The 21,068-nt window shown below is 45.7% G+C and overlaps 1 protein-coding gene across 1 annotated transcript in view; it reads right to left on the minus strand.

Moving 5' to 3' along the window:
* DAP (death associated protein) overlaps positions 1-16,622 on the minus strand; it is a 194,302-nt gene extending 177,680 nt beyond the window's left edge. The window contains exons 1-2 of the mRNA XM_015592466.2: positions 16,617-16,622; positions 15,987-16,067 (exon numbers count right to left, since the gene is read on the minus strand). Of these exons, the coding sequence (XP_015447952.2) occupies positions 15,987-16,067; positions 16,617-16,622 (87 nt within the window). The remainder of the gene's footprint in view (positions 1-15,986; positions 16,068-16,616) is intronic.
* Positions 16,623-21,068: the final 4,446 nt, after the last annotated feature.

Here is a 21,068-nt window from a genome sequence, read left to right on the forward strand (position 1 = left end):
GAAGAGCGTGACAGAATGTAAAATTATTGGGGGATTTATTTTGACAGAGGAATGTATACTTTTTCTTTTCTGATCAACCCTTTGAAATTTCAAGTATCCGATTACATAAATACAGAAATGTAGTATTTCATGTGTAGGTAAGATGTTTGTTCAAGTTCAAGCCACAATTATCCATCTGCTTATATGCATAAGCAGATATATGTATGTGTGTGTATATATAAATATACATATACACAAATATTTATATATATTCCCTCCCCTCCCCAAGGTAATCAATCAAGGTTTGAATTAAGAAAAACAGTTTTATTGTTCAGTATTTATGGGAAAATACACGATGTCAGTTTTCCCCAATCTTGGTTGAAATGCCTCTCTATGAGATCACTATGAGAACTCAGCAGTTAGGGGGTTGGACGGGGCTTAATGGGGCTCTAAGCTCCCGTTTTCCAAAGCCTGTGTGTAATCACCACGAAAGCATGTTAAAGTATTACTACCTTATAGATTCGATGAGGAACAAGCCTGAGAGCTAAGGGGGCCAGGTACAGTCCCACAATTCCACTTCAGGTGAGAGGGACACTCAGCATAGAATTAGAGACCCCCTTCCCTGCTTCTCCAGAGCCTTCGCGGAAGAAGGTCTGCTCTCTCTGCTGTGGGTGTATCTTTAGTCTCAACAACGAAGACCACCCCAGCCAACGGATAACTGTCCCTCTGTGTCATTACCTATTCCATCTCCATCTAGGTAATGATTCGTTGTAAGCGTTTTAGTATAATTTCAGTTCGTTACATGTTCTCATACGTTATGTCTGGTTACACCGGGCCAGTGGCTAACAGTTCTTACTCAGTGCTTACTCACATCTCTTAGCCAAAGATGGGTTTTGAGTCTCACCTTGCTTTAGGCTAACATTGTTTTCACTTGTTCAGTTTCCTCTGGTGCCGTTAGTAGGACGAGGTGAGGCTAAGCTGCAGTAACAAATTAAACCCTGAAATCTCACCGCCTGAACAACATCAAGCTTTGTTTCTTGCTCTGGTCACGGCCCCTGGTAATCAAGTGACTCTCGGGGGTAGCTTTTTTCTGGATCCTTGGTGATCCCACTGCTTCCATCTTGCAGCTCTGCCACCTTCACACGTGGCCTCCTTGATTGCTGCAGCAGGGGAGGACCTAGCTGCAGGGTCCTCGCCCAGCTCTTATATGTGTCCACGCAAGAAGTGGGGATATTTCTCATAGCCATTGACCAGCTCCAGGCCCCCGAGAGGCACACAAACGTCCCGTGAGTCACGAGAGTGTCTGCTCTCGGTCCCATTTACATTTTTGTCGTGATCTACTTTAATCCTAGTTTTATATTTTCCCCAGCAAGCTAAGCTCCCTTTTCTCCTCCTCCTCTCTTCCTCTCCCCCTTCTCTTCCATTCCTTTATCTTCCTTTCTCAGACTTTGCCTGATGCAGTCACAGCTTCCTCTTCACAAGGCAGTCTCTACTTTTACGAGGACTGGGTCAGTTAAGTCCACGCTGTTTGACCAACCTCAACAGGTGAGTTCAGACAAATTGCATCACCTTTTTGAAACCTGTTAACTTAAACCTATGGTTCTCACATTTGAATTTGCCTCAGAATCACCTAGAGGGCTTCTTTAAGCACAGGATTCTGATTCACTAAGCTTGGAGTAGGGCTGGAGAATTTATTTTTAAAATAAATTCCCAGGTGATGTTGATTCTGCTGGTCCACAAACCACATTTTGAGAACCACGGGCTTAAAGTTAAACTTACATTTGAGAAGCAGGTTGTTTCCATTAACCCGGACTAATTATTTTTAAAAACCTACAGTTTCTGCATACTAACACAGCTGGAGGGTGCGGTGGGGAGAGGAAATAAAACTATATTTTGGTAGGAAATACAAGACCAGTACAATTTACTGTTTGGTCTGTGATGGGGAATAATCTTTTTAAGGTCTCCTTACCTCTTGTCCTCTGTCCCAGATTTTGAAAATGCTCTGTTTGATAAGTGTCTTTAGTGTGACTGCCTTTTACCTCTCCCGTGACAGTGCTGAATCAAGAGCAGGAGGGTGCCCCACAGGGGCAGCGGGGGAGGAGGCTGACATCTGGCAGGGCAGGATGGAAGGCCAAGAACACTCGCTCTCAGTGTGTGCCGTGATGTCCTCAGGCTCCCTGTGGAATCTTCGGTAACATCTCATTGTTCACTACAGCCTCCTGGAGTCAATTTTCTTTTTGGCGAAGGCAAGCACTGAATTCAACCCCAGCTAGGCACCGGATGGCCCTAAGGGACCACAGCCACGTTGGGTCGTGGGTACTTGTCCGGCATCAGGAACCCACTTTGGCCAATGCTGCAGGACCAGCAATGCTGGCACCATGGGAGATTCTGTATATTAAATTATCACTCTCATGAAATAGTTCCTTTTGTTGATTTCCTATTTTTGTCCACATTTAAATTCGTTTAATGGACATTCATTGAGGCTTTGCTATGCGTTAACTGCCGAAGGGATGGTAAAGGTAGCTAATGTTCTTATTATTCTTCTTTAGAGCCTCAACATGCTGTCATATATATTAATCTTTTGGATGCCACATGGCTCTGCTCTCAAATTATGGTGACATAATAAAAATGCCTTGTGGAACTACAGTCAGGCATTCGAGCAAAATGAAAGTACTGAGGGGCGTACCGTTGACCTCACCCTGAGAGCAGGCATTTAAATGAACAGACGATAGTCCTTCAAAGTGGCAACGTGGATTAGACCTAATACCTCCTATTAATGAAGAGATTCGGAATGAGCGGCCACGTATTTTTTAACAGACCAAGAAAAATATTCGATTCAGAAAAAAGAAAAATTAAAATGGCTGACAGCGTCATTTGCCCGTCTTTGTGCTTTTCTAAATTTGCTTCGTTATGGAGACGAGAGTGGTGGTGACAACCCACAGAAGTGATGGGCGCGTGGGTCACGGGTTAGCCTGGGGGCCGCCAGCAAAGCTTTCGCTTGTGTTTGCTGCCATGGCCCACAGCAAAGCAAGTTTGTATCTTTTCCTGAAAATAGCATAAAAAAAAAAAATTTTAAGCCTCTGTCTCTTCTGAATACATTCTGTTTTTGACAAACTCCCCTCAATTTTGTTGTTCAGATGTGCTAAGCTTGCGTGGAGCTCCATCAAGTTCCTTGATATGAACTCTTCAATTAAACCTCTCGGAAAAAACAAGTTCCCGATGAAATGAGGGCAGCGCGGTAAGGATGTCTATTCAGTAGTATTTAAGATACAAAGAATATTTTGGCAACATAACTGAGGCCGAACGTGCCGTGGGAATATAATATGATGCTCTTCCCGTGTAACTATAATGATGCTGTATTTCACTTGTGAAATCTGCATGGGAGGCTGGTCGCAGGCCCGCAGACAAAGCCCAGTGAAGTGCATGTGCCAAGGAGGGCTCTGGAATGGCTTGACTAGCTGGTAGTCCAAGAAAGATCTTCATCACAACCAGCTTGGGCAATTTACAGAAGATTCTTCAAATCCAGAGCCATGGATTCTGTTGAATATAAAAAGGGAGGGGCCAAGCCGAGTCCCCTGCAGAGGGGCTCACTCCCGTGTAACGGTGCAGGGAAGATGCCACGTGGGTGCTCTCTGAAGACCGTTAGGATTCTTCCAGCTCCAGTACAGCAGCGAGGAGAATGAGCGGTTTGTAGCCAATGAAAAAGGCAATCGGCCACAAGGTTTGCTTTGCTAAGTTGTCCCTCCGTCGTATATACCTGCAGTTGCACATCAGTGCGAAGGGACAGTAACAGGTTCCCGTTAGCATTTGTGTATGCCAGCAGAGCAGTCGACACATGCTGAGACCAGCAATGCTCTGGACACTGTGCTGGGTTGCTGTGAGGCCCAAGAAGACCTCGGCCCCCGCCTTCGCGGAATCTACAGAGTGATCTGCTTCTCTGGCTTGTAGTGGAAAATTAAACAACTACTTTTGTGTGATGAGTTTAGGGGAGGAGCAGACACGCATAGAAGGAGCACCCGGTAGGTGTGCCAACACCAGGTTGGGGAGGCACCAAGACACTGATCTCCCGCCTTCGGAGCGGCCAGGTGGGTGTGGAGTGACCAGCGGGCAGGGTCTGACCTCTCTGGCCAGGAAAACTGCTGGTGGCCTCTCCTCTCACCTCAATCCATTTATTGCTTGGTGCCATTCAAGTATCATTTCTCTGGGTGTCATGACATGATGTGAGGTGGCACCATGATGTGAGGTGGCACCACGGTGGACGGTGGATCCCTAAAGAAGATGACGGTTAATCTGAGGCTTCAAGTTCAAGGAAGAGAATTCTGAGTCTACAACATATGAAGAGGGTCGGAGACCAGCACTGCCGTGACATCTAGGGCAGCAGTTAGGGTCTGGTATTGCCGGAGAGAAAGGGCAGAGGGGGTGATGAGAAAGTTGCAAGCAAAGGGATCAAGAGCCTCGTAAGGTGATTCAACTTTCGCCCAAAGTCTGGGAAGAGCCACTGAAGGACCGTACACAGGGCGGCGACTCAGTCTGGTCTGTTACAGGGGGGAGGTGGACACTAAGGACGGGCCAGCGAGTGAGCGAGTAGAACAGGGGGTTTGTAAGGGTCCAGGGGAGATGTAATAAAGGCCCCCGCCAGGGCAGAAGCAATCGTTAGCTTAAAAATCTTCGGCAAATTACACAGTGAACTATCAAAATTGACTTTAAAATATGCCAGAGGACCATACAAGAAATAATTTTACAACAAATCTATCTAAAAAATATATATGCAGGAGGAGATTACTTGTATGAATTAAAGGTAAGATCTGTGACTACCAATTAGGGCAATTGAATGTATTCTTTAATTCCAGGTCTCAAAAAAATCACGATGTAAAGTTATGAGAGTTTAGGCAAAATTTAAAGAAATCTTTGTATATATACTTTTTAATAGAGTGGACTTGGCTCACCAAAGGAGAATGCTTCCGAGAGTCACTCACATGTCTTACGTAGTCATCACCAGGGGCTAAAAGAGTAAGAAAGAGGTGACCCCCGTTGTTTTTGTCTTTGGGGACTTTATTCTTAAAGTGCGACGGTTAGTCTTGTATCTGAGGATTTGCCCATCAGCCACCAGCCTCCAAGCTGTTTCACTTCATTTTTTGATAACCGATGACTCTAGGTGGCCGACTGAAGTTTATGAATCCCCGCGGAGACGCTGGACACCGCTGCTGTGCAGATGCGTGTAACGGTTTTACTTTAAGTCTCTTCTGGAACTTTCCTGTTTCAGAATCTAAGGCGTGGGCTGCAGTCTGTCTGGTTGTAGTGGAATTTTATTGAGTCCTAGTGAATGTCTCGAACACACAAGAGTGCGTGTTCCGTGTTTGGTAGCGTTTGGAGTTTTCGTGACTAGTTATAGTGCCTGAGCCAAAGGGCAGAGCAGTCGAGATGGTCGGGTGACTTTGCTGTGAGAAGTACTGTCCCAGGTCTAAGGGTGTTGGCGGAGGGGTGGCATGCTCTACTCTCAAGGGCTTTAGAATCACACGGAGCCACCTCCTGCATGCACGGAGGCTAATGGGTCTCGCCTGAAGAGAAGGGGCTGGGTCACATGACTTCTTAGCTATTTTCCAGCCCTGTTATTCCATTTCTTATGGGCCTTTTATTTAGCCTAACGCAGCAGCTAATGAAATAAGGCTTTTGAGCATGAGCTTTTGAAATTAATATGTGGGGATCATGCAAGAAGCTTTTTGAATGATGAGATTTGTTTTATTTTAAGAGCCAGGAGTGAAACAAACACTCACCACCGTATTACTTCCAGGTGAAGCTACCGTTGTTTCTCTTATAAGAGCAACTCGAAGGCAGTTTTAATTATTAACAAATTCGTGGGTGGAAATGGAGACTCGTCGCTTTCATTATTCTCCTGGCTCATATCGGTCATCGTTTCTGGCTTTCAGCAGAGTGACTAAGGGCACTTTGGTCACGGTTTCAAAACGGGGACTCGGGTCGCCTACGTCTGTCCTCTCCTTCCCCTGAGCAGCATCAGTTTCCACCTGTGGCTGAAGCCGCCCTGGACCATCCTTGAAGGTGGGGCCGGGACTGGCCTGCTGTGCTTCAGAAACCTCATCCAGGCTTCGCGGGCTCTGCTTGCTTTGCGGATCCCCCGGGAAGGCTGTGAGCCGGCGGGCACCGGCAGTTCTCAATCCCGGGAGACCGGACTAGGTGTGGAGTGCCCGTCTCCTCCGTCCCAGCTCTGCCTCTGACCCCACCTGTCCCAAGATGAGCAGATGAGAGCAATGATGTTCCGTAGCCTGAAGACTGAGACCCCCTTCACCACTACCCGTGAGGAACCGAGGGGGTTTTTCAATTAAAATTAGGTTCGATGTGAGAATAAGTGTCACAGTTCTTGAATGCCAGAACATAGGACAAGGTCATGCATCTCTGTATATTTAGTGGTCTGGCGTGCTGGCAATTTGGGTGGACCATGGAAGGACAGGCCTTCTAGAGCAGCGGTCCCCAATCTTTTTGGCACCAGGGACCGGTGCTCCTATGAGAATCTAAAGCCTGACGATCCGAGGCAGAGCTGAGGCGGCGATGCGGGCACTGGGGAGCGGCTGCAGACACAGATGCAGCTTCACTCGCTAGCCTGCCGCTCACCTCCTGCTGCGCAGCCCGGTTCCTAACAGGCCATGGACCGGTACCAGTCTGCGGCCTGGGGGCCGGGGACCCCTGTTCTAGAGTGCATTGTCTTTCTAGGTTCTGGAAGAGGAAACGGGATGGGCGAGCGTTGGCCCTTGGGTGGGTTGCAGCATGGACTCTTTGCAGCTCTTTGCAAGAACTCTGAACCCCACATAGGGGAGATGGGGGCAGTCTCAATGGGGCTCAGGGGCTAGGGAGAGAGGACAGAGGCTCATGTATTCCCCCGAACCTCTAAGCTCACCCGGTGCCTAACTAAATGAAAGCCACACAGGGATATCTTGTAAACGGGGATCCAGGAGGGTCTGACCCAATATGCAAATGTCTTCTGCACTGTTTTTCTACATCCAACCTAATTTCAATTCGAAGAGCAATTTACTTCAGGTGTACTAAGACGGAATTCCTCCCCCGAGAATGCTGACTCAATGGTTACGATTCCTCTCAAGGCAACACGAAGATGAGAAAACCCACGATCATTTTCCTCTGCTCCCTCCCCGTCTCCCAGCTTTCCCATTTGAATCGCAAGCAATGATGGAAGAGGGAGGAGAATGGAGAGTGAATTACAGGACAGGTAACTAGAACAGTGGCGGCGAGGAAGCAGGTGGGAAGCAGGTGAGACAGGTCTCTCTGCACTGTGGGAGCCTACAGGAGGAGATTGCTAGTTTAGGAGGAAACAGATTGTGGTCTTTTCTGATCTGCCTTGAAAAGGGTCACAGTTTTCATCGCAGGAACATTTCCCGGTCACCTTTCTTATCGAAAACTGCGTTTCGCAGGGTCATATTCTTTCTTTTTTAAAGAGAAGCACGTAACTTTCCCGTAAGGGGTAGCAGAGGAGGAAGGCGGGGTTGCTGAAGGGCTTTGACTGTTTCATTATCAGCCCCCTTCAGGGATTTCAACGCTTCTATGTCGGCAATTCTGAGCACGTGCCACTTTTCTCAACAGAAGTTCTTTTTAAATTAAGTTAAAGTCGCTGGCTGTCTCGGTGTTGCTTTTCATTTTTTTTTTTAAATTGTTCAAGACCTTCCTGCAAGCAGCTTCCGAATATCCTCCTTTCGCATTCAAGGAGGCAGAAATTAGGCCCAGATTTGCTGAGCCTGGGGGCGTCTTACTACCAAAGTGATCTTAATGGCGTCCGAATGTCTGAGCTCTTCCTTCTTACGTGTGAGGTTCCCATCCAGATAAACAAATTGGCTTGGATGCCAGTGGTTATTGGAGTTTGGAAAATGCCCCTGAAGAGTGGGAGGTTTGTGAGATTTTCTTTACTAAATGAGAGTCAAGCCACTGAACCAGTATCGGTACCTACAGTGCATGAGGGTTTTGTTTTGTGTTTTTTTTTGGGGAGAGGGGCGTCTCGTCATACTTTAGACACATTGAGATATTCTTGGGTAAATACTTACGTCAGAGGAAGTAAAGATCTGATGGATGACGGCACCACCCGACTCAGAAAGTAGTAAAAAAAAAAAAAAAAAGGGGAAAATTTTAATGGTTTATAAGAGGAGAGATGTTGTGGCTCCACGAAGCGGTTTGAATCCTCCAAATAGAGGCTTGGTAGTATTTTGGGATTATTTGAGAAGCCCTCATATAGATTTATGTATCACCTAATAGAATTTATAAAACACTCAGTTTACAGGACGGAGGTAATTTCATTGGTGTTACTTCCACACATGATTTCTGATCAGTGGTCTGAGGAAGATGGAGAATGAGCCAAAAGAAATCAACCAAAGTATTTCATCATCCTTTTTTCAGACCTTTACCTCACTTAAAATCTCTCCTATTTTAGGGGCCCAAGAACTGTCACCTGGCCAATTTCTCTGCTAAATGCAGTTCCTATTTCCCCCAATTCTGCAAACTTCCCTTCCAGTTACATGATAAAATTCCTTGCCGTTTGGTGCCTTTGGTATGTCCCAGTCTTGTCCGCGTCTTTTCCGAGTGTGAGATGATAAAAAAAACCGCCTCGTCTCTTGTATAACTAATCCATTATCTCAAGAGCATCCCCCTCCACGGGAATGGTGTGCACGTTTCTGTGTCGCCACACTGACTGAGCACCCACGATGTGCCAGGAGCTCAAAACATCCAGATGCTCAGGACAGACCTCAGGTGACCTTCTGCTTTGGGAATGGCCAAGCAAAGCAATGATTACGATACAGGGCGGGGAGGACGTGGTAGAGGCATGCAGGAGGTGCCGTGGGAGAGGCGGAGAGGACTCCCATCGAGCCTAGTGCAGAGAACCCTTCCCACAGGCAGCGTCATGGCCAATGGTTGGGGACGGGTGGGAGGACAGGTGTGGTAGAAAGCTCCGGGAGCTTCTGTGGAGGCCACTGCTGATTGTGAAGGGGCCTTGAGATTCAGGCTTGATGCCGGAAGTTCCCAGAAGGGCATTGAAGCGGGGCCGCGGTGTGAGTGGCTTTATGCTGCGGAAGGACAGATCTGGCTGGAGTGTGGAATCCAGCTTCTTGAGGCAAAGTGTATCCTCCGCTGCCTCTCCTCTCCTGCCGTCTACTGTGCGCACGCCCTGTCCTTCATCAGTCATTGGAGAAGGACCGACGCAGGAGTAATGGTTCCAGGCCTTTCATATATCAGGGGATTATACAGCCCGTACGCGATAACGTGAGCTCTCAGTTCTGGATGAGTTACGAGACCAGCTAGGGGAGGGTACAGAGGGGGCTGGCAGCCTGAAAAATGCCCCATTGTGTGCTCGGCAGCAGATGCGATACGTAGCTCGTCTTGTCTTCCTTGCGGTCCCAGAGCAAACACAATTTATTGATTTTTATGTTCAAAAGTCTCATCTGTTCAAGTAGCATATTTAATGTTGCAAGTACAACCGAAAAAAGTTAAAACTCCAACAGACAAACATGAGTCCTACAACATATCGAAAAAGCTGTAGCCCATTGTGTCACTGCAAGTTTATTTATAAATCGGTTGACTTCTCAGTTATCCTTGTTTCTCGCATCTTTTAGCAAACAGCCTGAGCACTCTGGCCCACCTTGTGGACCATCACTTTTAAAATCACACAAAAGCTTGATGCCAGGGAAGTTTCTTGCCACAGTGATTTTTTACAATTCACTTTCACGAGTTTCTATAGGAATGAGAAAGACCCCTGTTCATAAGTGTCTTCCTTAAAAAAAAAAAAAAAAAAAAAGAAAGTCATTTCAATCCAAACTGACAGATGCTTGTCCCATTACCAATCCAGTTTTATAGGACAAATAAATCCCCACCCATCTGTTATTCCCAAAGGTGGCTCCGAGCATAACGTGACATGTTTCCCCCGCCTCCCCTTTCCTTCTCTCTGTGACACTTTGCTCCTCCTAATTCCGCCTCGATCAGGCGCCCAGTGTTAGGACGCAGCTCTCAGACTCTCTGAAACCTCCCCTCCTAGGCAGAGCCTCAAGCGAATTTCCCTCCTCACCCCAGCCCGCCCTCCCAGTGTCCTCCATGAAGCTTTGAAGATCTTTTCTTGAGAGCAATGTCAAGTTCCTCCCAGTTATCACCCCTCTGATACCCCAGCTCGTGTGAAGGAATTTTATTCTGTTCTTCTCTCGGGATGACTGGAAACACAAGGCATTAACTAGAATTCTTTAGAACACGAGTTTTCTAGCATGCAATAGTTGCCACATGAAAGATGTTCAGTTGACAGATAAACCTTGGAGATTCGTGATGCATGTTGGCATGCGTGAAAATAAAACACCCCAAATAACTGACCTGATGTTGTTGGGTATTTTCCATCATATTGCCTACAGAATCAGGAATGGCATGAAAACGCTTCCCTAAAAAAGGAATCTCTGTTTTTAAAAATTAAATTTATTCGGGTGACATTGGTCAATAAAATCATACAGGTTTCAAGCATATGTCATATATACACTGCATTGTGTGTTCACCGCCCAAGGTCGAGTCTTCTGTCACCACATTATTTGACCCCCTCCATGCTTATTTACCTCCCCCCAGCCCTCTTCCCTCTGGGAACCACTAAACTGTTGTCCGCGTCTATGAGTTTTTGTTTGTCTTGTTCGTTTGTTGCTTTCAGTTTTATATCCAACATATACGTGAAATCATATGGTTCCCAACGTTTCCCCTCTGACTTTAAAAATGAGCTGTCTTCCTCAGTGATGAGCAGGCCGCAAGGCATTGTGGGGAGCACCAGCACAAAGTGAAGCTAAAAAAAGTCGCCGAGCTGTTATATCAGTTAGAGGGACTTCAATAGCCAGTACCGGAAAAGGCAACTCAAACTTTGGCCAGTAGAAGGGAAATTATAGGTTCATTTAAGAAAAAACTTAAGAGTAGGTCTGTTTCAGGTGGGGCTTGGCCCTTCGATCGCAAGTGATGAGAAAGTCAATGCCAACTTAAGCAGAAAAAGGGAAGAAGGTGTTCCCAGGATACAGAGGGAGGGTTATCCTCTGAAAGTCTGACCATCCAGTTTTTGCCTCAGAGAGTGTGACATGCCTCACAGAGCCGTGTCCCTTAGGGATTGCCTTAAGGGTTAAGAACATTATCTCAATCTCTGCACCACTCGGCATAATGCTTGGTGTAGAAGGATTGACTGGAAGACGGTTTATATTGAATTAATTTGTATGTTTGCAGAAGTAAGTCAAGGGGTGATCTTTTTTAAATGTCCTGGGCTCCTTGTGAAACACCCATGTTTATTCAAAAGGTGTATGCTTTTGGACATGCTGTGCTAATTGAGGAGGTCTAACGTAATAGCTGTTCCCTAACATGCAGAAGACTGTGTGAAAATTAGTGTGCTGGTCTGGGTGGGGTCTGGGAAGCGAGGACGGGGCGAGAGCTTTTCAGGGTCAATGGAAGATGGGTCCTGTCCAGCTTGGTGCAGCTCCCTTCTGTCCTATATCTGTCCCATGAATTCGGGGCGCCTTGTCCTTCCCTAACTTCTAGCTCTCCTTGACTCCACCAGATTCGGCTTCTTTTGGGCAGCGTGCTGGTGCAGCTGCCAGGCTCATCTCGTTTCCTTCCTTTCATGGACCGTAATCCCACGCAGTCCTTTGTCCAAACCTCGTCACACATATTCCGTGCAGTCTGCTAGGTAGTTAAGGTGGGAGGGCAAATCCAGCCTCTGTGACTCCATCTTGGCCCTTGACATTTACAGTGAAGCCATGACGTCTGGCAGAGAGCGAGGTCGGACAGAGCGAGGTCAGACGGAAGAAGCCAGAGAATCTGATTGGCTACAGAGTTCTGACTCTTAGCTGTCTTCCTCACAGTTTCTCCTGGTTCTCTGATGAGAGGCGATGGAGCAGATGTGATTTTATTCCCTGAGGATGTCTTAGTGGGTATTTGTCATGTTTCCCGGAAGTGTGGCTCTGTGAGGACAATTTCTCTTGGACTTAGGCTAAGTCCAGCCTTCCCCAAACAGAGGCTGGACCACCATTTAGATCCTGAGCTGTCTTTGAGGCATTGATACAGACATGTGACCTGTGTTCAATCCTCCCAGCCTCCATGGGGGTAATTCAGTTGGGAAGTGAGTGATTCAAGGAGGGAGGTCTGGGCAGAATTTAATGTCTCAGAGCAGATGTTTGCACAAATCCCCCTGCCGCCCCCTGCTCCCTTCCGGTGCAGAAGTGGCGGTGCAGAAGTGGCTCGGGTGGGTGCCTTCGGAGCTGTTTCGTCTGTGCCCCAAGGCAGTAGCGGAAGCCGGGGGCCCTGTGTGGCTGGGTTTTCGGCACTGTGCCTTGACCTTAACCTCAATTCTGTATCATATTCCTCCCTGTAAGTCCTTCTTTTCTCCTATCAGCTGCTCTTATTTAGAAAACTCGTTGTCTTGGTCACGTTATTATGACTGAGTAGCGGATTATCATCAGAGATGTACATGAACAGTTGAATATCACCTTATTAAATAAAGGTCGAATTCAAACAGGTTCCTCTGAGTAGATCAGAGTCCTCGCTTACGTGCCATCAGTGTGCATCATGGGCTGACGCTGAAGACCAGAAAAAGCGAGTCAGGGCATTGCTTACTCCAGGTTTTATCTCTGTTCTTATCAGCTGCGTTAATTTTTCTGTTTGAAACAAAATCTGCTATTAGTCCGCTGATCGTTATTGAATATTTTAATGGCCTGTGTCAGCACGGTAAGTCATATATTTTCTGAACAAGTGTCCAGGCTTTACCCACATTTACGTGGATGGACATTTGTAATCGAGGTATAGGATGTGTTTGGTTGACAAACGGCTTGCTCTAATAGATTTGGGAATAGCATCTGCTTTCGTTAATTTTGTAACTTCTCATTTCTTCATGTTCATTAGCTAAACACGTACCCACTACACTTGTAATTCATTCTTTTGAAAGACGAGCACCCCTGGCATGGTGCAGAGACGAGGACGATTTTTATGGAGAAATGCTCACGCTTTGAAAGCGGTGTGGGTGGTGGCGGCTTATCGTGAGAACCCTGAGAGCCTCTTAAGTGTGTCAACTGACCAGGATGCTAGCAGAGAAAGCGGCTCCCAGGAGTCCACTAGATGAGATTTGGTCATAGAAGGTAGAAAACGCTGTTTTAACAAAGTACCATTAACCCTTTGTCTTTTTAACAGAAAATAACCTATTCCTGGCCTGTAGTCAAGAATACATCATTTGGAGTCTCTGCCGGGAATTGCTTAGAGCACAGGTCAGACATTCGACATCTGAATGGTACACCCCCTGCATCACCAAGAATTACCCACTGAGGTTTTTACGGATAGGCAAGAAGCTACTTTGTTGTGTAAACCTTTGAAAGAGGATGAGAGAGAATGAAAGTAAATAAATGGATGAGCTATGAACATAATAAAAAGTGAGACGTTGAACTAGCTGTTGTTTACCCATGCAGGAAATTGAGGGTGTTTTAAAAATAATGTCTAAATTCAAAACCAAGCCGTTATAACGGGAAGCGAAAGCTTTGTTGAGCTTTTTTTGTGTGTGTTAAAAGCAAAATTGTAGATAACAGAGAATAAATTCGCTGAAAGGGACCTTAGATGACCATCGAGTACAATATTCTTCTTTTGCCAATAGGGGAAACTGAGGCCCTGACAAGAAAGTGGCCTGCTCAAGGCCACTTGTTCAGTAGCGAGAGAGGGCAAGTTGAGAAGGCCACCTGGTAAGGGACAGAGCACTGTGACAACATTAAGACTGAGAGGCTGATAGCTCTATGATGTGTTCGTTGTGTTGAGTGAGAATCTGGGAGACGTTTAGAAGTCAAGAAGCACCCGGCTCCTCAGCTTGCAAAGAGCAAGTTGAACAATATTGTCCGCTGGTCAAATTGTTTGACTCTGAGAAGCTGCCCGGGTTTTCGTACTCCTGAACGGGTGTCCTCCCATTGAATGTGGGACCTAGACGAGCCTTGTGACATCAGGTTTACTGCACTGACAGGCGCCTCAGTGCTGAATCAAGATTCTAAAAGGCAGGGTTGAAACAAACAGGACGAATCCGGCTGCAATCGAAAAAATCAAATGCTTAGATGCAAGAAGAGAAGACCTGATGATGATAATTCATATTTGCAAAAACAAAAACAAACAACCTTCCCCCTCCCAAACAAAAACAGCCTGAAGTTTTAGTCGATTCAAGCTCAGGCTTCACAAGAGTGTGATGTGCGTACTGAATAAACTAAAAGGAAGTTTAGGCTGAATTAGTGAGGCTCCGGGTCCAAGAGACCCAGAGGAAGGAACACTTAGGGTGAATGAACGCAAGTTCCATACAGAGGGAACTTTCCTGCTACTTTCTTGTTACCTGCTGAATTTGGGCTGTCAATTTGGTGTATGTTTCTGGACGGGCGTGAACACCTCAGTGAATATCTGTCAGGGATGCTGTAAACTGGATTCTGCTTTGGACTAGATGTCCCCCAAGCTCCTCTATAACTCAGTTGTGAGTCCAAAGGCCAGCATAACTCTCCAATTCCTACCCCTTACCGTGTGACTTTAGATAAGTTACTTAACCTCTCTGAGCCTCTCTTTAAAAAATCCCTGGCTAAGAAAAAATATTTAAAAATATTTTTTAATATCAGGATTTAAAACAACCAATTTAAGACATGCACAGCAAAGCCCCTGGTGTGGTACTTGGTACATGCTAATTTTTCAAAAGTTTGTGTCTTCAGAGCTTTCCATTCCTCCATGTGTAATAAATAACTCATTCAGGGATGAGCATGTGACCCCATAACAGCTAATGAGATGTCCTGAGACTTTTGTTGATGCTTCTCGGAGTTATTCTTGCTTAATGGACTTAAGGCTGGGAAGATAAACTCCTTGGACATTTTATTATGTCTGAACCTGGATATTACAGCCAGGACAGCTGAATTCAGAGTTGAGAGATGGAGGGAACCAGAGCCATGATGACTATATCTGGGCCCCGAATCCAGCCATGCCTGAAGCCTATTGGCTTCTGTACTTGTCATTTATGTAGTAAATTAATTCCATTTTGCTAACTGCAGTCTGGGTTTGGTGTTCAGTCACATGCAACAAAAGAATTGTGACAGATGCAGTCCTCGAGAGATATTCTCACATCTTTTTGGATTTATTCTTATTGTTTAATGGGAAGATTCAGCCTGGCAGCTGCTCTTTCCTCCCATGCACAGAGCAGTGGAGCCACCGAGAACGCTGCTGTCTTTGACCATCCCTGCTTGGAGCTTGGGGCCGTCAACTTTCATACATCAAGTGCATGTTGACCTGAAAAGTTTACTTACTTTTTGGGACTCCTGGCTTAGAGATAGTACCTTTAAAATCACAGGTGCTGCTTCTTTAGTTCTCCCTCCAGGTGCCAAAAGCCTGATCAATATCGAACACCTGAAACGTCTTCAAACTTAATTTAGCATCTGGCCCGAGGAGGTAAACGCCAAGTCTGGGTCTCGTGACAAGCAAAAGTTGGAACCAAAACAGAAATGCTGAGAAATGCTTAGTCACCATGTATATTCACAGGAATTTTTCTTCTTCTTTTTTTTTTTTATGTTAGCTTGCCGCCCTCATCTACTTGCTAATTAAGTTAACCTTGTCAAAAGCCTGTGAAAAATTAGGTTAGGACTGAAGTAAGATGTATTGAATCTGTAGTGCCATCATTGGAAGAGGTTTGTCAAAGTCACTGTTAGAGCTCTTTCTGCTGGCAGCTTGTCTTAAAGAACTCTGGAATTATCCTCATGCAAAGAGGTGAATTGACCTGATCCGGGAGGTCGGTGGCCCAGAACGGGAGCAAGAGCTTCAGGCTCCTGTTGGCTTTTGCAGATGTCTGTCTTTCAATGCCGGTGTCTTCTTCAGAGGAACCTCTTCTCGGTGGTCGTGTTGCAGAGTCCCTCTGAAGATGCAGCAAGCACCCCACCCAACATTTGGTTCATGAGGTTGATGACTCTCCGTGCACCAGAGAACTTGAAAGAAGGCTTAGTACTCACTCTGAGGACCTCCAGGAAGAGCTGAGCAGACACCAGCAGGTCCAGGTTGACTTGGGCAGAGCAGAGGGAGTAGGTCTGAGCCTTTGTAATAAGTGGCCAAGGGGTGAGACTGCAACAAAGTTCCCAAGTATGGGAGGTTTAAATTTCAGCTTTTGCCAAAAAAGACATAAGCTCACGTCTTATCAATCTATACACCTGTAGGGCCAGAGGGGAAGGGAGGCTGAGACTTAAAAGAGGTCATCAGTGCAAGATCAATAATGAGGTTAGACTCTTTATCACAATTAGATGACACCTTACCCAAAGGAAGGGTATTAGTCTCCCAGGGCTACTGTGACAAAATACAACCAACTGAGTACCTTACAAGGACAGAAATGTGTTCTCTCAGCGTTCTGGAGGCTGGAAGTCAGAAACCAATGTATCAGCAGGGTTGGTTCCTTCTGGACTTTCTGAGGGAGAATTTATTCCATGTCTCCTCTTAGCTTCTGGTGACCACTGGCAATCCCTGGGGTTCCTTGGCTTGTGGCTGCATCCCTCCAACCTCTGCCTGCATCTTCACGTGGCCTTCTCTGTGTGTCTTCTGAAAGGACATGCTTATTGTTCAGGGCCTGCTCTAATTCTGCATAACCTCACCTTCATCCTGGCTTTGATCACATCTGCAAAGACCCTATTTCTGAGCGTCTTGGTGGACGTAAATTTGGAGGACACTATGCAACTCAGTACACAAAGTTAAGGCACTTTGTTACCACATTTAAAAAATCACACTCTTTGTCACATTTATTAGGTTGCTGAATCTCCGAACCCCAAATTGGACTGGAAAGAAACTCCACAGGCCCCTGGGGTCCCCAGGAAAGGTAAGCTCCTTAAAGAGGGCTGAGACCCAATGGAAGGGTTTGCACAGAGGCAGAGTGGAAGGGAAGACGGGGATGCCATCCGCTCTGCACTCACCTGGACGGGGGCCGGGGACCGTCAGTGACCTTGGTGGCCTGTTGCCTCAGTAGGGACATGGACTGAGTCAGAAAAGGCAGAGATGTCAGGGGAAGCATCACGAAGCCCAGCTGGGAAGCTGGAATGTCTTTCTGTTGTTTCCCGAATGGCCTTGCGGCAAGGGCTTTAAATCCAGTTCTCGAGGCAAGTTCCCCATCAGACCAAGATTTGATGCTGACGTGCTCGATTTAAACTTTTTCCGTGGCCTGACTGGCTTCGGCGATGCCACCCGTTGTTCCTTGTACCAGTGAGCTCAGGCAGCCATCGTGAACTAGTGCAGACCCGGGGATTAAGCAGCAGGGATGGATTTTCTCACGGTTCCGGAGGCCGGGATTTTGCGATCGTGGCCCCGGCAGAGTTGGCGTCCTCCGAGGCCTCTCTGCTTGGCTTGCAGATGGCCGTCTCTCACTGTCGTCCATTTGTGCGTGTCTGTGTCCTCATGTCCCCTTGTTTTAAGGACAGCAGATTAAGGGCCACCCTAATAACCTTATGTAACTTAATTATCTTATTAACCATCTTCTCACAACTGGGGTTTAGGACTTCAATATATGACTTTGAGGGGCACATTCTCGGCCCCCCAAAACAATCCGTCCACACTTGGGTGCTGAGTGAGCCAAGCGTGCGCCCTTCTCGTTGACACATTTCTCACTCTGGAAGTTATGACTGTCTTTCAAGGACACGTTGACGTGAGATGGCAGAGCCACGAGACGAAGCCGGAATGAGACCTCAGAATCATGACCCGACTAAGGCAGGCCCGAGCTCTTGGTCTCCTGGCTCCAGCGGCCGCCAGCCCTGGTCTGGGTCCAGGCAGGCAGACGTGTGAGGGGATCTCTTGCCCTGTGTTTTCTGAATCCCTCTCCTCCACTCACCCTTCTCTGTGTCCTCGCCCCATGCTTCAGCTTAGAGGCCTTCCCTTCCTCTGTCCTCCATGTAGCTGGCATCCCCGCCGACTGCTCTTCCCCCTCCCCCACCCCACCCCCCGCTCCCAAGAGCTTCCGGCCCTCACCCCTCAAGCCCATCTCTCCTTCTAGGGCCGGCCTGGCTCCTGTCTCTGCTGCCCAACACTAGGTGGACGACGGCCAGCACTGCCCTCCACCCCCTCTTAAACAGTCTCCTTCTCTTGGACCTGCCACCACCTTAGAGAGCCCCCTGGTACTTCTTAACGGAACTGTTTTCCCTGTTAATCTGTTTTCCAAGAAGTTTTGCATTGTGCCCCTTACATGGTACCGTCCATAAATGCCAGTTGCATGAGTGGATGTCAGTAACATCCATTGGTACAGCACTTCACCATGTCAGAAGCAGAGGTGTGTGAGTGCTGGCTTGTATCGGCTTGCAAGAGCTGATGGTTAAATTTTCAGAAATTTGCAAGCTGGTTGTTAAATGCAGCCATTAGTAAATATTAAATTATATAAACTTACAATTAAATGAATGACAGTGAAAATAAAGGTAATAAATACTCAGAAACCATCATAATCTAATTCACTACATTTACTATTAATGCTCTAGAACTTATTTAACTTATTTACGTCTGTTTTATCTATATCCCAGAAATTATATGTTGGTCCGTGAACGAGCATCACTCCCAGTTCTGAATCAGCGACATCGTGTTGGCAACTTGAAATGGTATGTGCGCTAACAGTACAGAAATTGACAAATGCTCTAAGTCAAGAAGTTTTATCTCAGGGCACGCGACTGGTCATAAGCCTAATTTGATCTTCAGAAAAACAGCAAGATAAAAGCAGAACAGGTATTATTACCCTCAATTTACTAACAGGGGAAGAGAGACCCAGGAGTTACCTAGCTTACCCAAGTGGACCTTCCGAGTCTTAGCTGCATATTTTTCATATATATATATATATATATATATATAAATAAATGATTGAGTTGCTTCTTGATCTTTTGGCTAAGATCAACTGTGGTATGATAATGAAATTAATAAGTAATGGATTCTTGAATTAATCTGTACTTTTTCTATAAAGCATTACTTTTTTAGAAAAATTATGGCCGAAATATAGGTTAAATTAGGGTTGCCAGGTAAAATACAAGATGCATAGTACAATTTGAATTTCAGAAAATGATGAAAAATTTTCTAGTGTGAAAATGTTCCAGATATTGCGTGGAACAGATCTATATTTAAAAAATATATCGGCCGTTTCACTGAAACTTAATTTTAACTGGATGTCTTGCATTTTTATTTGTTGAATCGGGCAACCTTAATTAATACTATTTATATTTACAAATTAACAAAAGGGAAGATTTCTTGTTACAGTCCTATTATTTTTTAAAGTATATGATCTTCTTTATCATTTAGTCAGTTCTATCTTTCAGATTTTACTAGGGTCAAAATCAACTGCTTAGGATTGCTTGCGATAACCCAGCCACTGGGCTAGTGACTTTGAACTCCCTATGAACTTTGACCTAAAAGAGACTGCCAGTCTCCTTTTTGACTTTTTAGACATCACTAGAACAGTCTAAAACAAAACAGAACCGTTTAATATCATAGCTTTCCTGGTCCATTCGTGTCCCTTTTATAACATGGTTTAGCAGCCATTTGACCCCCGGTCCTGTCTACGCCTGGAGCTTACTCTGGCAGCATTTCTGTTATTGCCAACATCTTTTTTTTAAAGTTTCAAACTTCTTGGGAAAGTAGTCCTCAGACTCTTAGGTCTTGAGCGAACAGAAAATCTGGATGAGACGTTTCCCTAACGGAGCTCATGCATGTGTCCAGGTCAGCATGGCAGTTGTTGGCGAACCCATGCCAGCTCCCATCCCTGGACTTCTGGCACTTGGAAGATGGAGCTTAGATGAAAATCAGCAGTACACGTCGATGAGCTCACCTCAGAAGGTACGGGGCTGGGGGTTGTGAAAATGCAGAAGGTGGCAGTTATGTAATTTTGTTTGTCCTACATGGCTGAACTAATTCACCCCAGCCCATCACACTGAGCTTTCAAAGGATAAGCAGCAGACACATCCTTGGTCCTCAAGGGCTGCAAACATAACACATGCGCGGACTCAAAATCATAAAGGAAATATGAAGCTCCTGCCAGGAGAAGAACTTCTTAACACATGCACAACTCAGACTAGGGAATGTGTCCTAGTGTATGCTTCTGGAAAAGTTAAACCAGCTATTATGAGGTTATTGACAAGTCGGGCCTGTACCACAATCTCTACCTCGGTGAGCTTTACTGTTCATTCTATGACAGTGACGAAGTGGAAACATCGTGCTTGATGCTACATATTTCTCTCTCTCTCTAGCGACTGGAGCATTCTTGGGAAGGAACCCAGAAATGTCGAGTCCTACAGTAAACAGCACGACAAGGTCCGATGTGTAAGTAATTTGTAGCATGATTCATATGGAAATCTGTCTACTACTGTATTCTGGAAATTAGCTTTTCATTCACAAAAATATGCATGAACAACAAAAAAAATCTTTTGACTGTTTTTAAATTTGGAGAAGGAAACAGTGATTTTAGACTTTGAGCTGGATTAAGCTATGTAGGGTGGAGGGGAGTAAGTTTTAAAGGAAGATGGCAGCCAATTTCTTTTGTTATTTAACTTTTTATTTTTTCCAAGAACAGTTAACATTTACTAGGCACCGATTGGCCTCAGTCACTTGCATCTAAAGAGCAAAGCTAAGTTACCCACAGCCCGTGTTCTTTTAAATGGTTAGCCTTATTTCTTAGCTCTGTTAACCACTATTCTAACATTTGCTTCAAGTTCAGTTTTAATAATCTAATCCATCATTGTCTACTGCTCCCTGCCACGTGAACGAAAAAAGTTTGGGGAGGAATAAGGCGAGCAGTTTACATTTCCTGTGGATACTTCAAGTAATTGGCCCCAAAGTGAAATTATTGAGTTGGCCATGGTTTATTGTGTTCTGAGGGCATTACACATGGAGGGAAAATGGACCTGTAGAAAGAGCTGGGATTCGAGAATGTCCGAATGTGTGAAAATCCTATAACTTCACTTCACCTGGCCTAATATCCTGAGTCACTAGATGGTCAGAAAAAGAGTGTGAAGGGAACAAACTGATGTACATTTATACTGAAAACCAAAAACAAAGTCTGTGCGAGATGAACAGCAAATGAAAGAGCTTTT

This window comes from Pteropus alecto, unplaced genomic scaffold (assembly GCF_000325575.1).
Source record: "Pteropus alecto unplaced genomic scaffold, ASM32557v1 scaffold66, whole genome shotgun sequence".
NCBI lineage: Eukaryota > Metazoa > Chordata > Mammalia > Chiroptera > Pteropodidae > Pteropus > Pteropus alecto.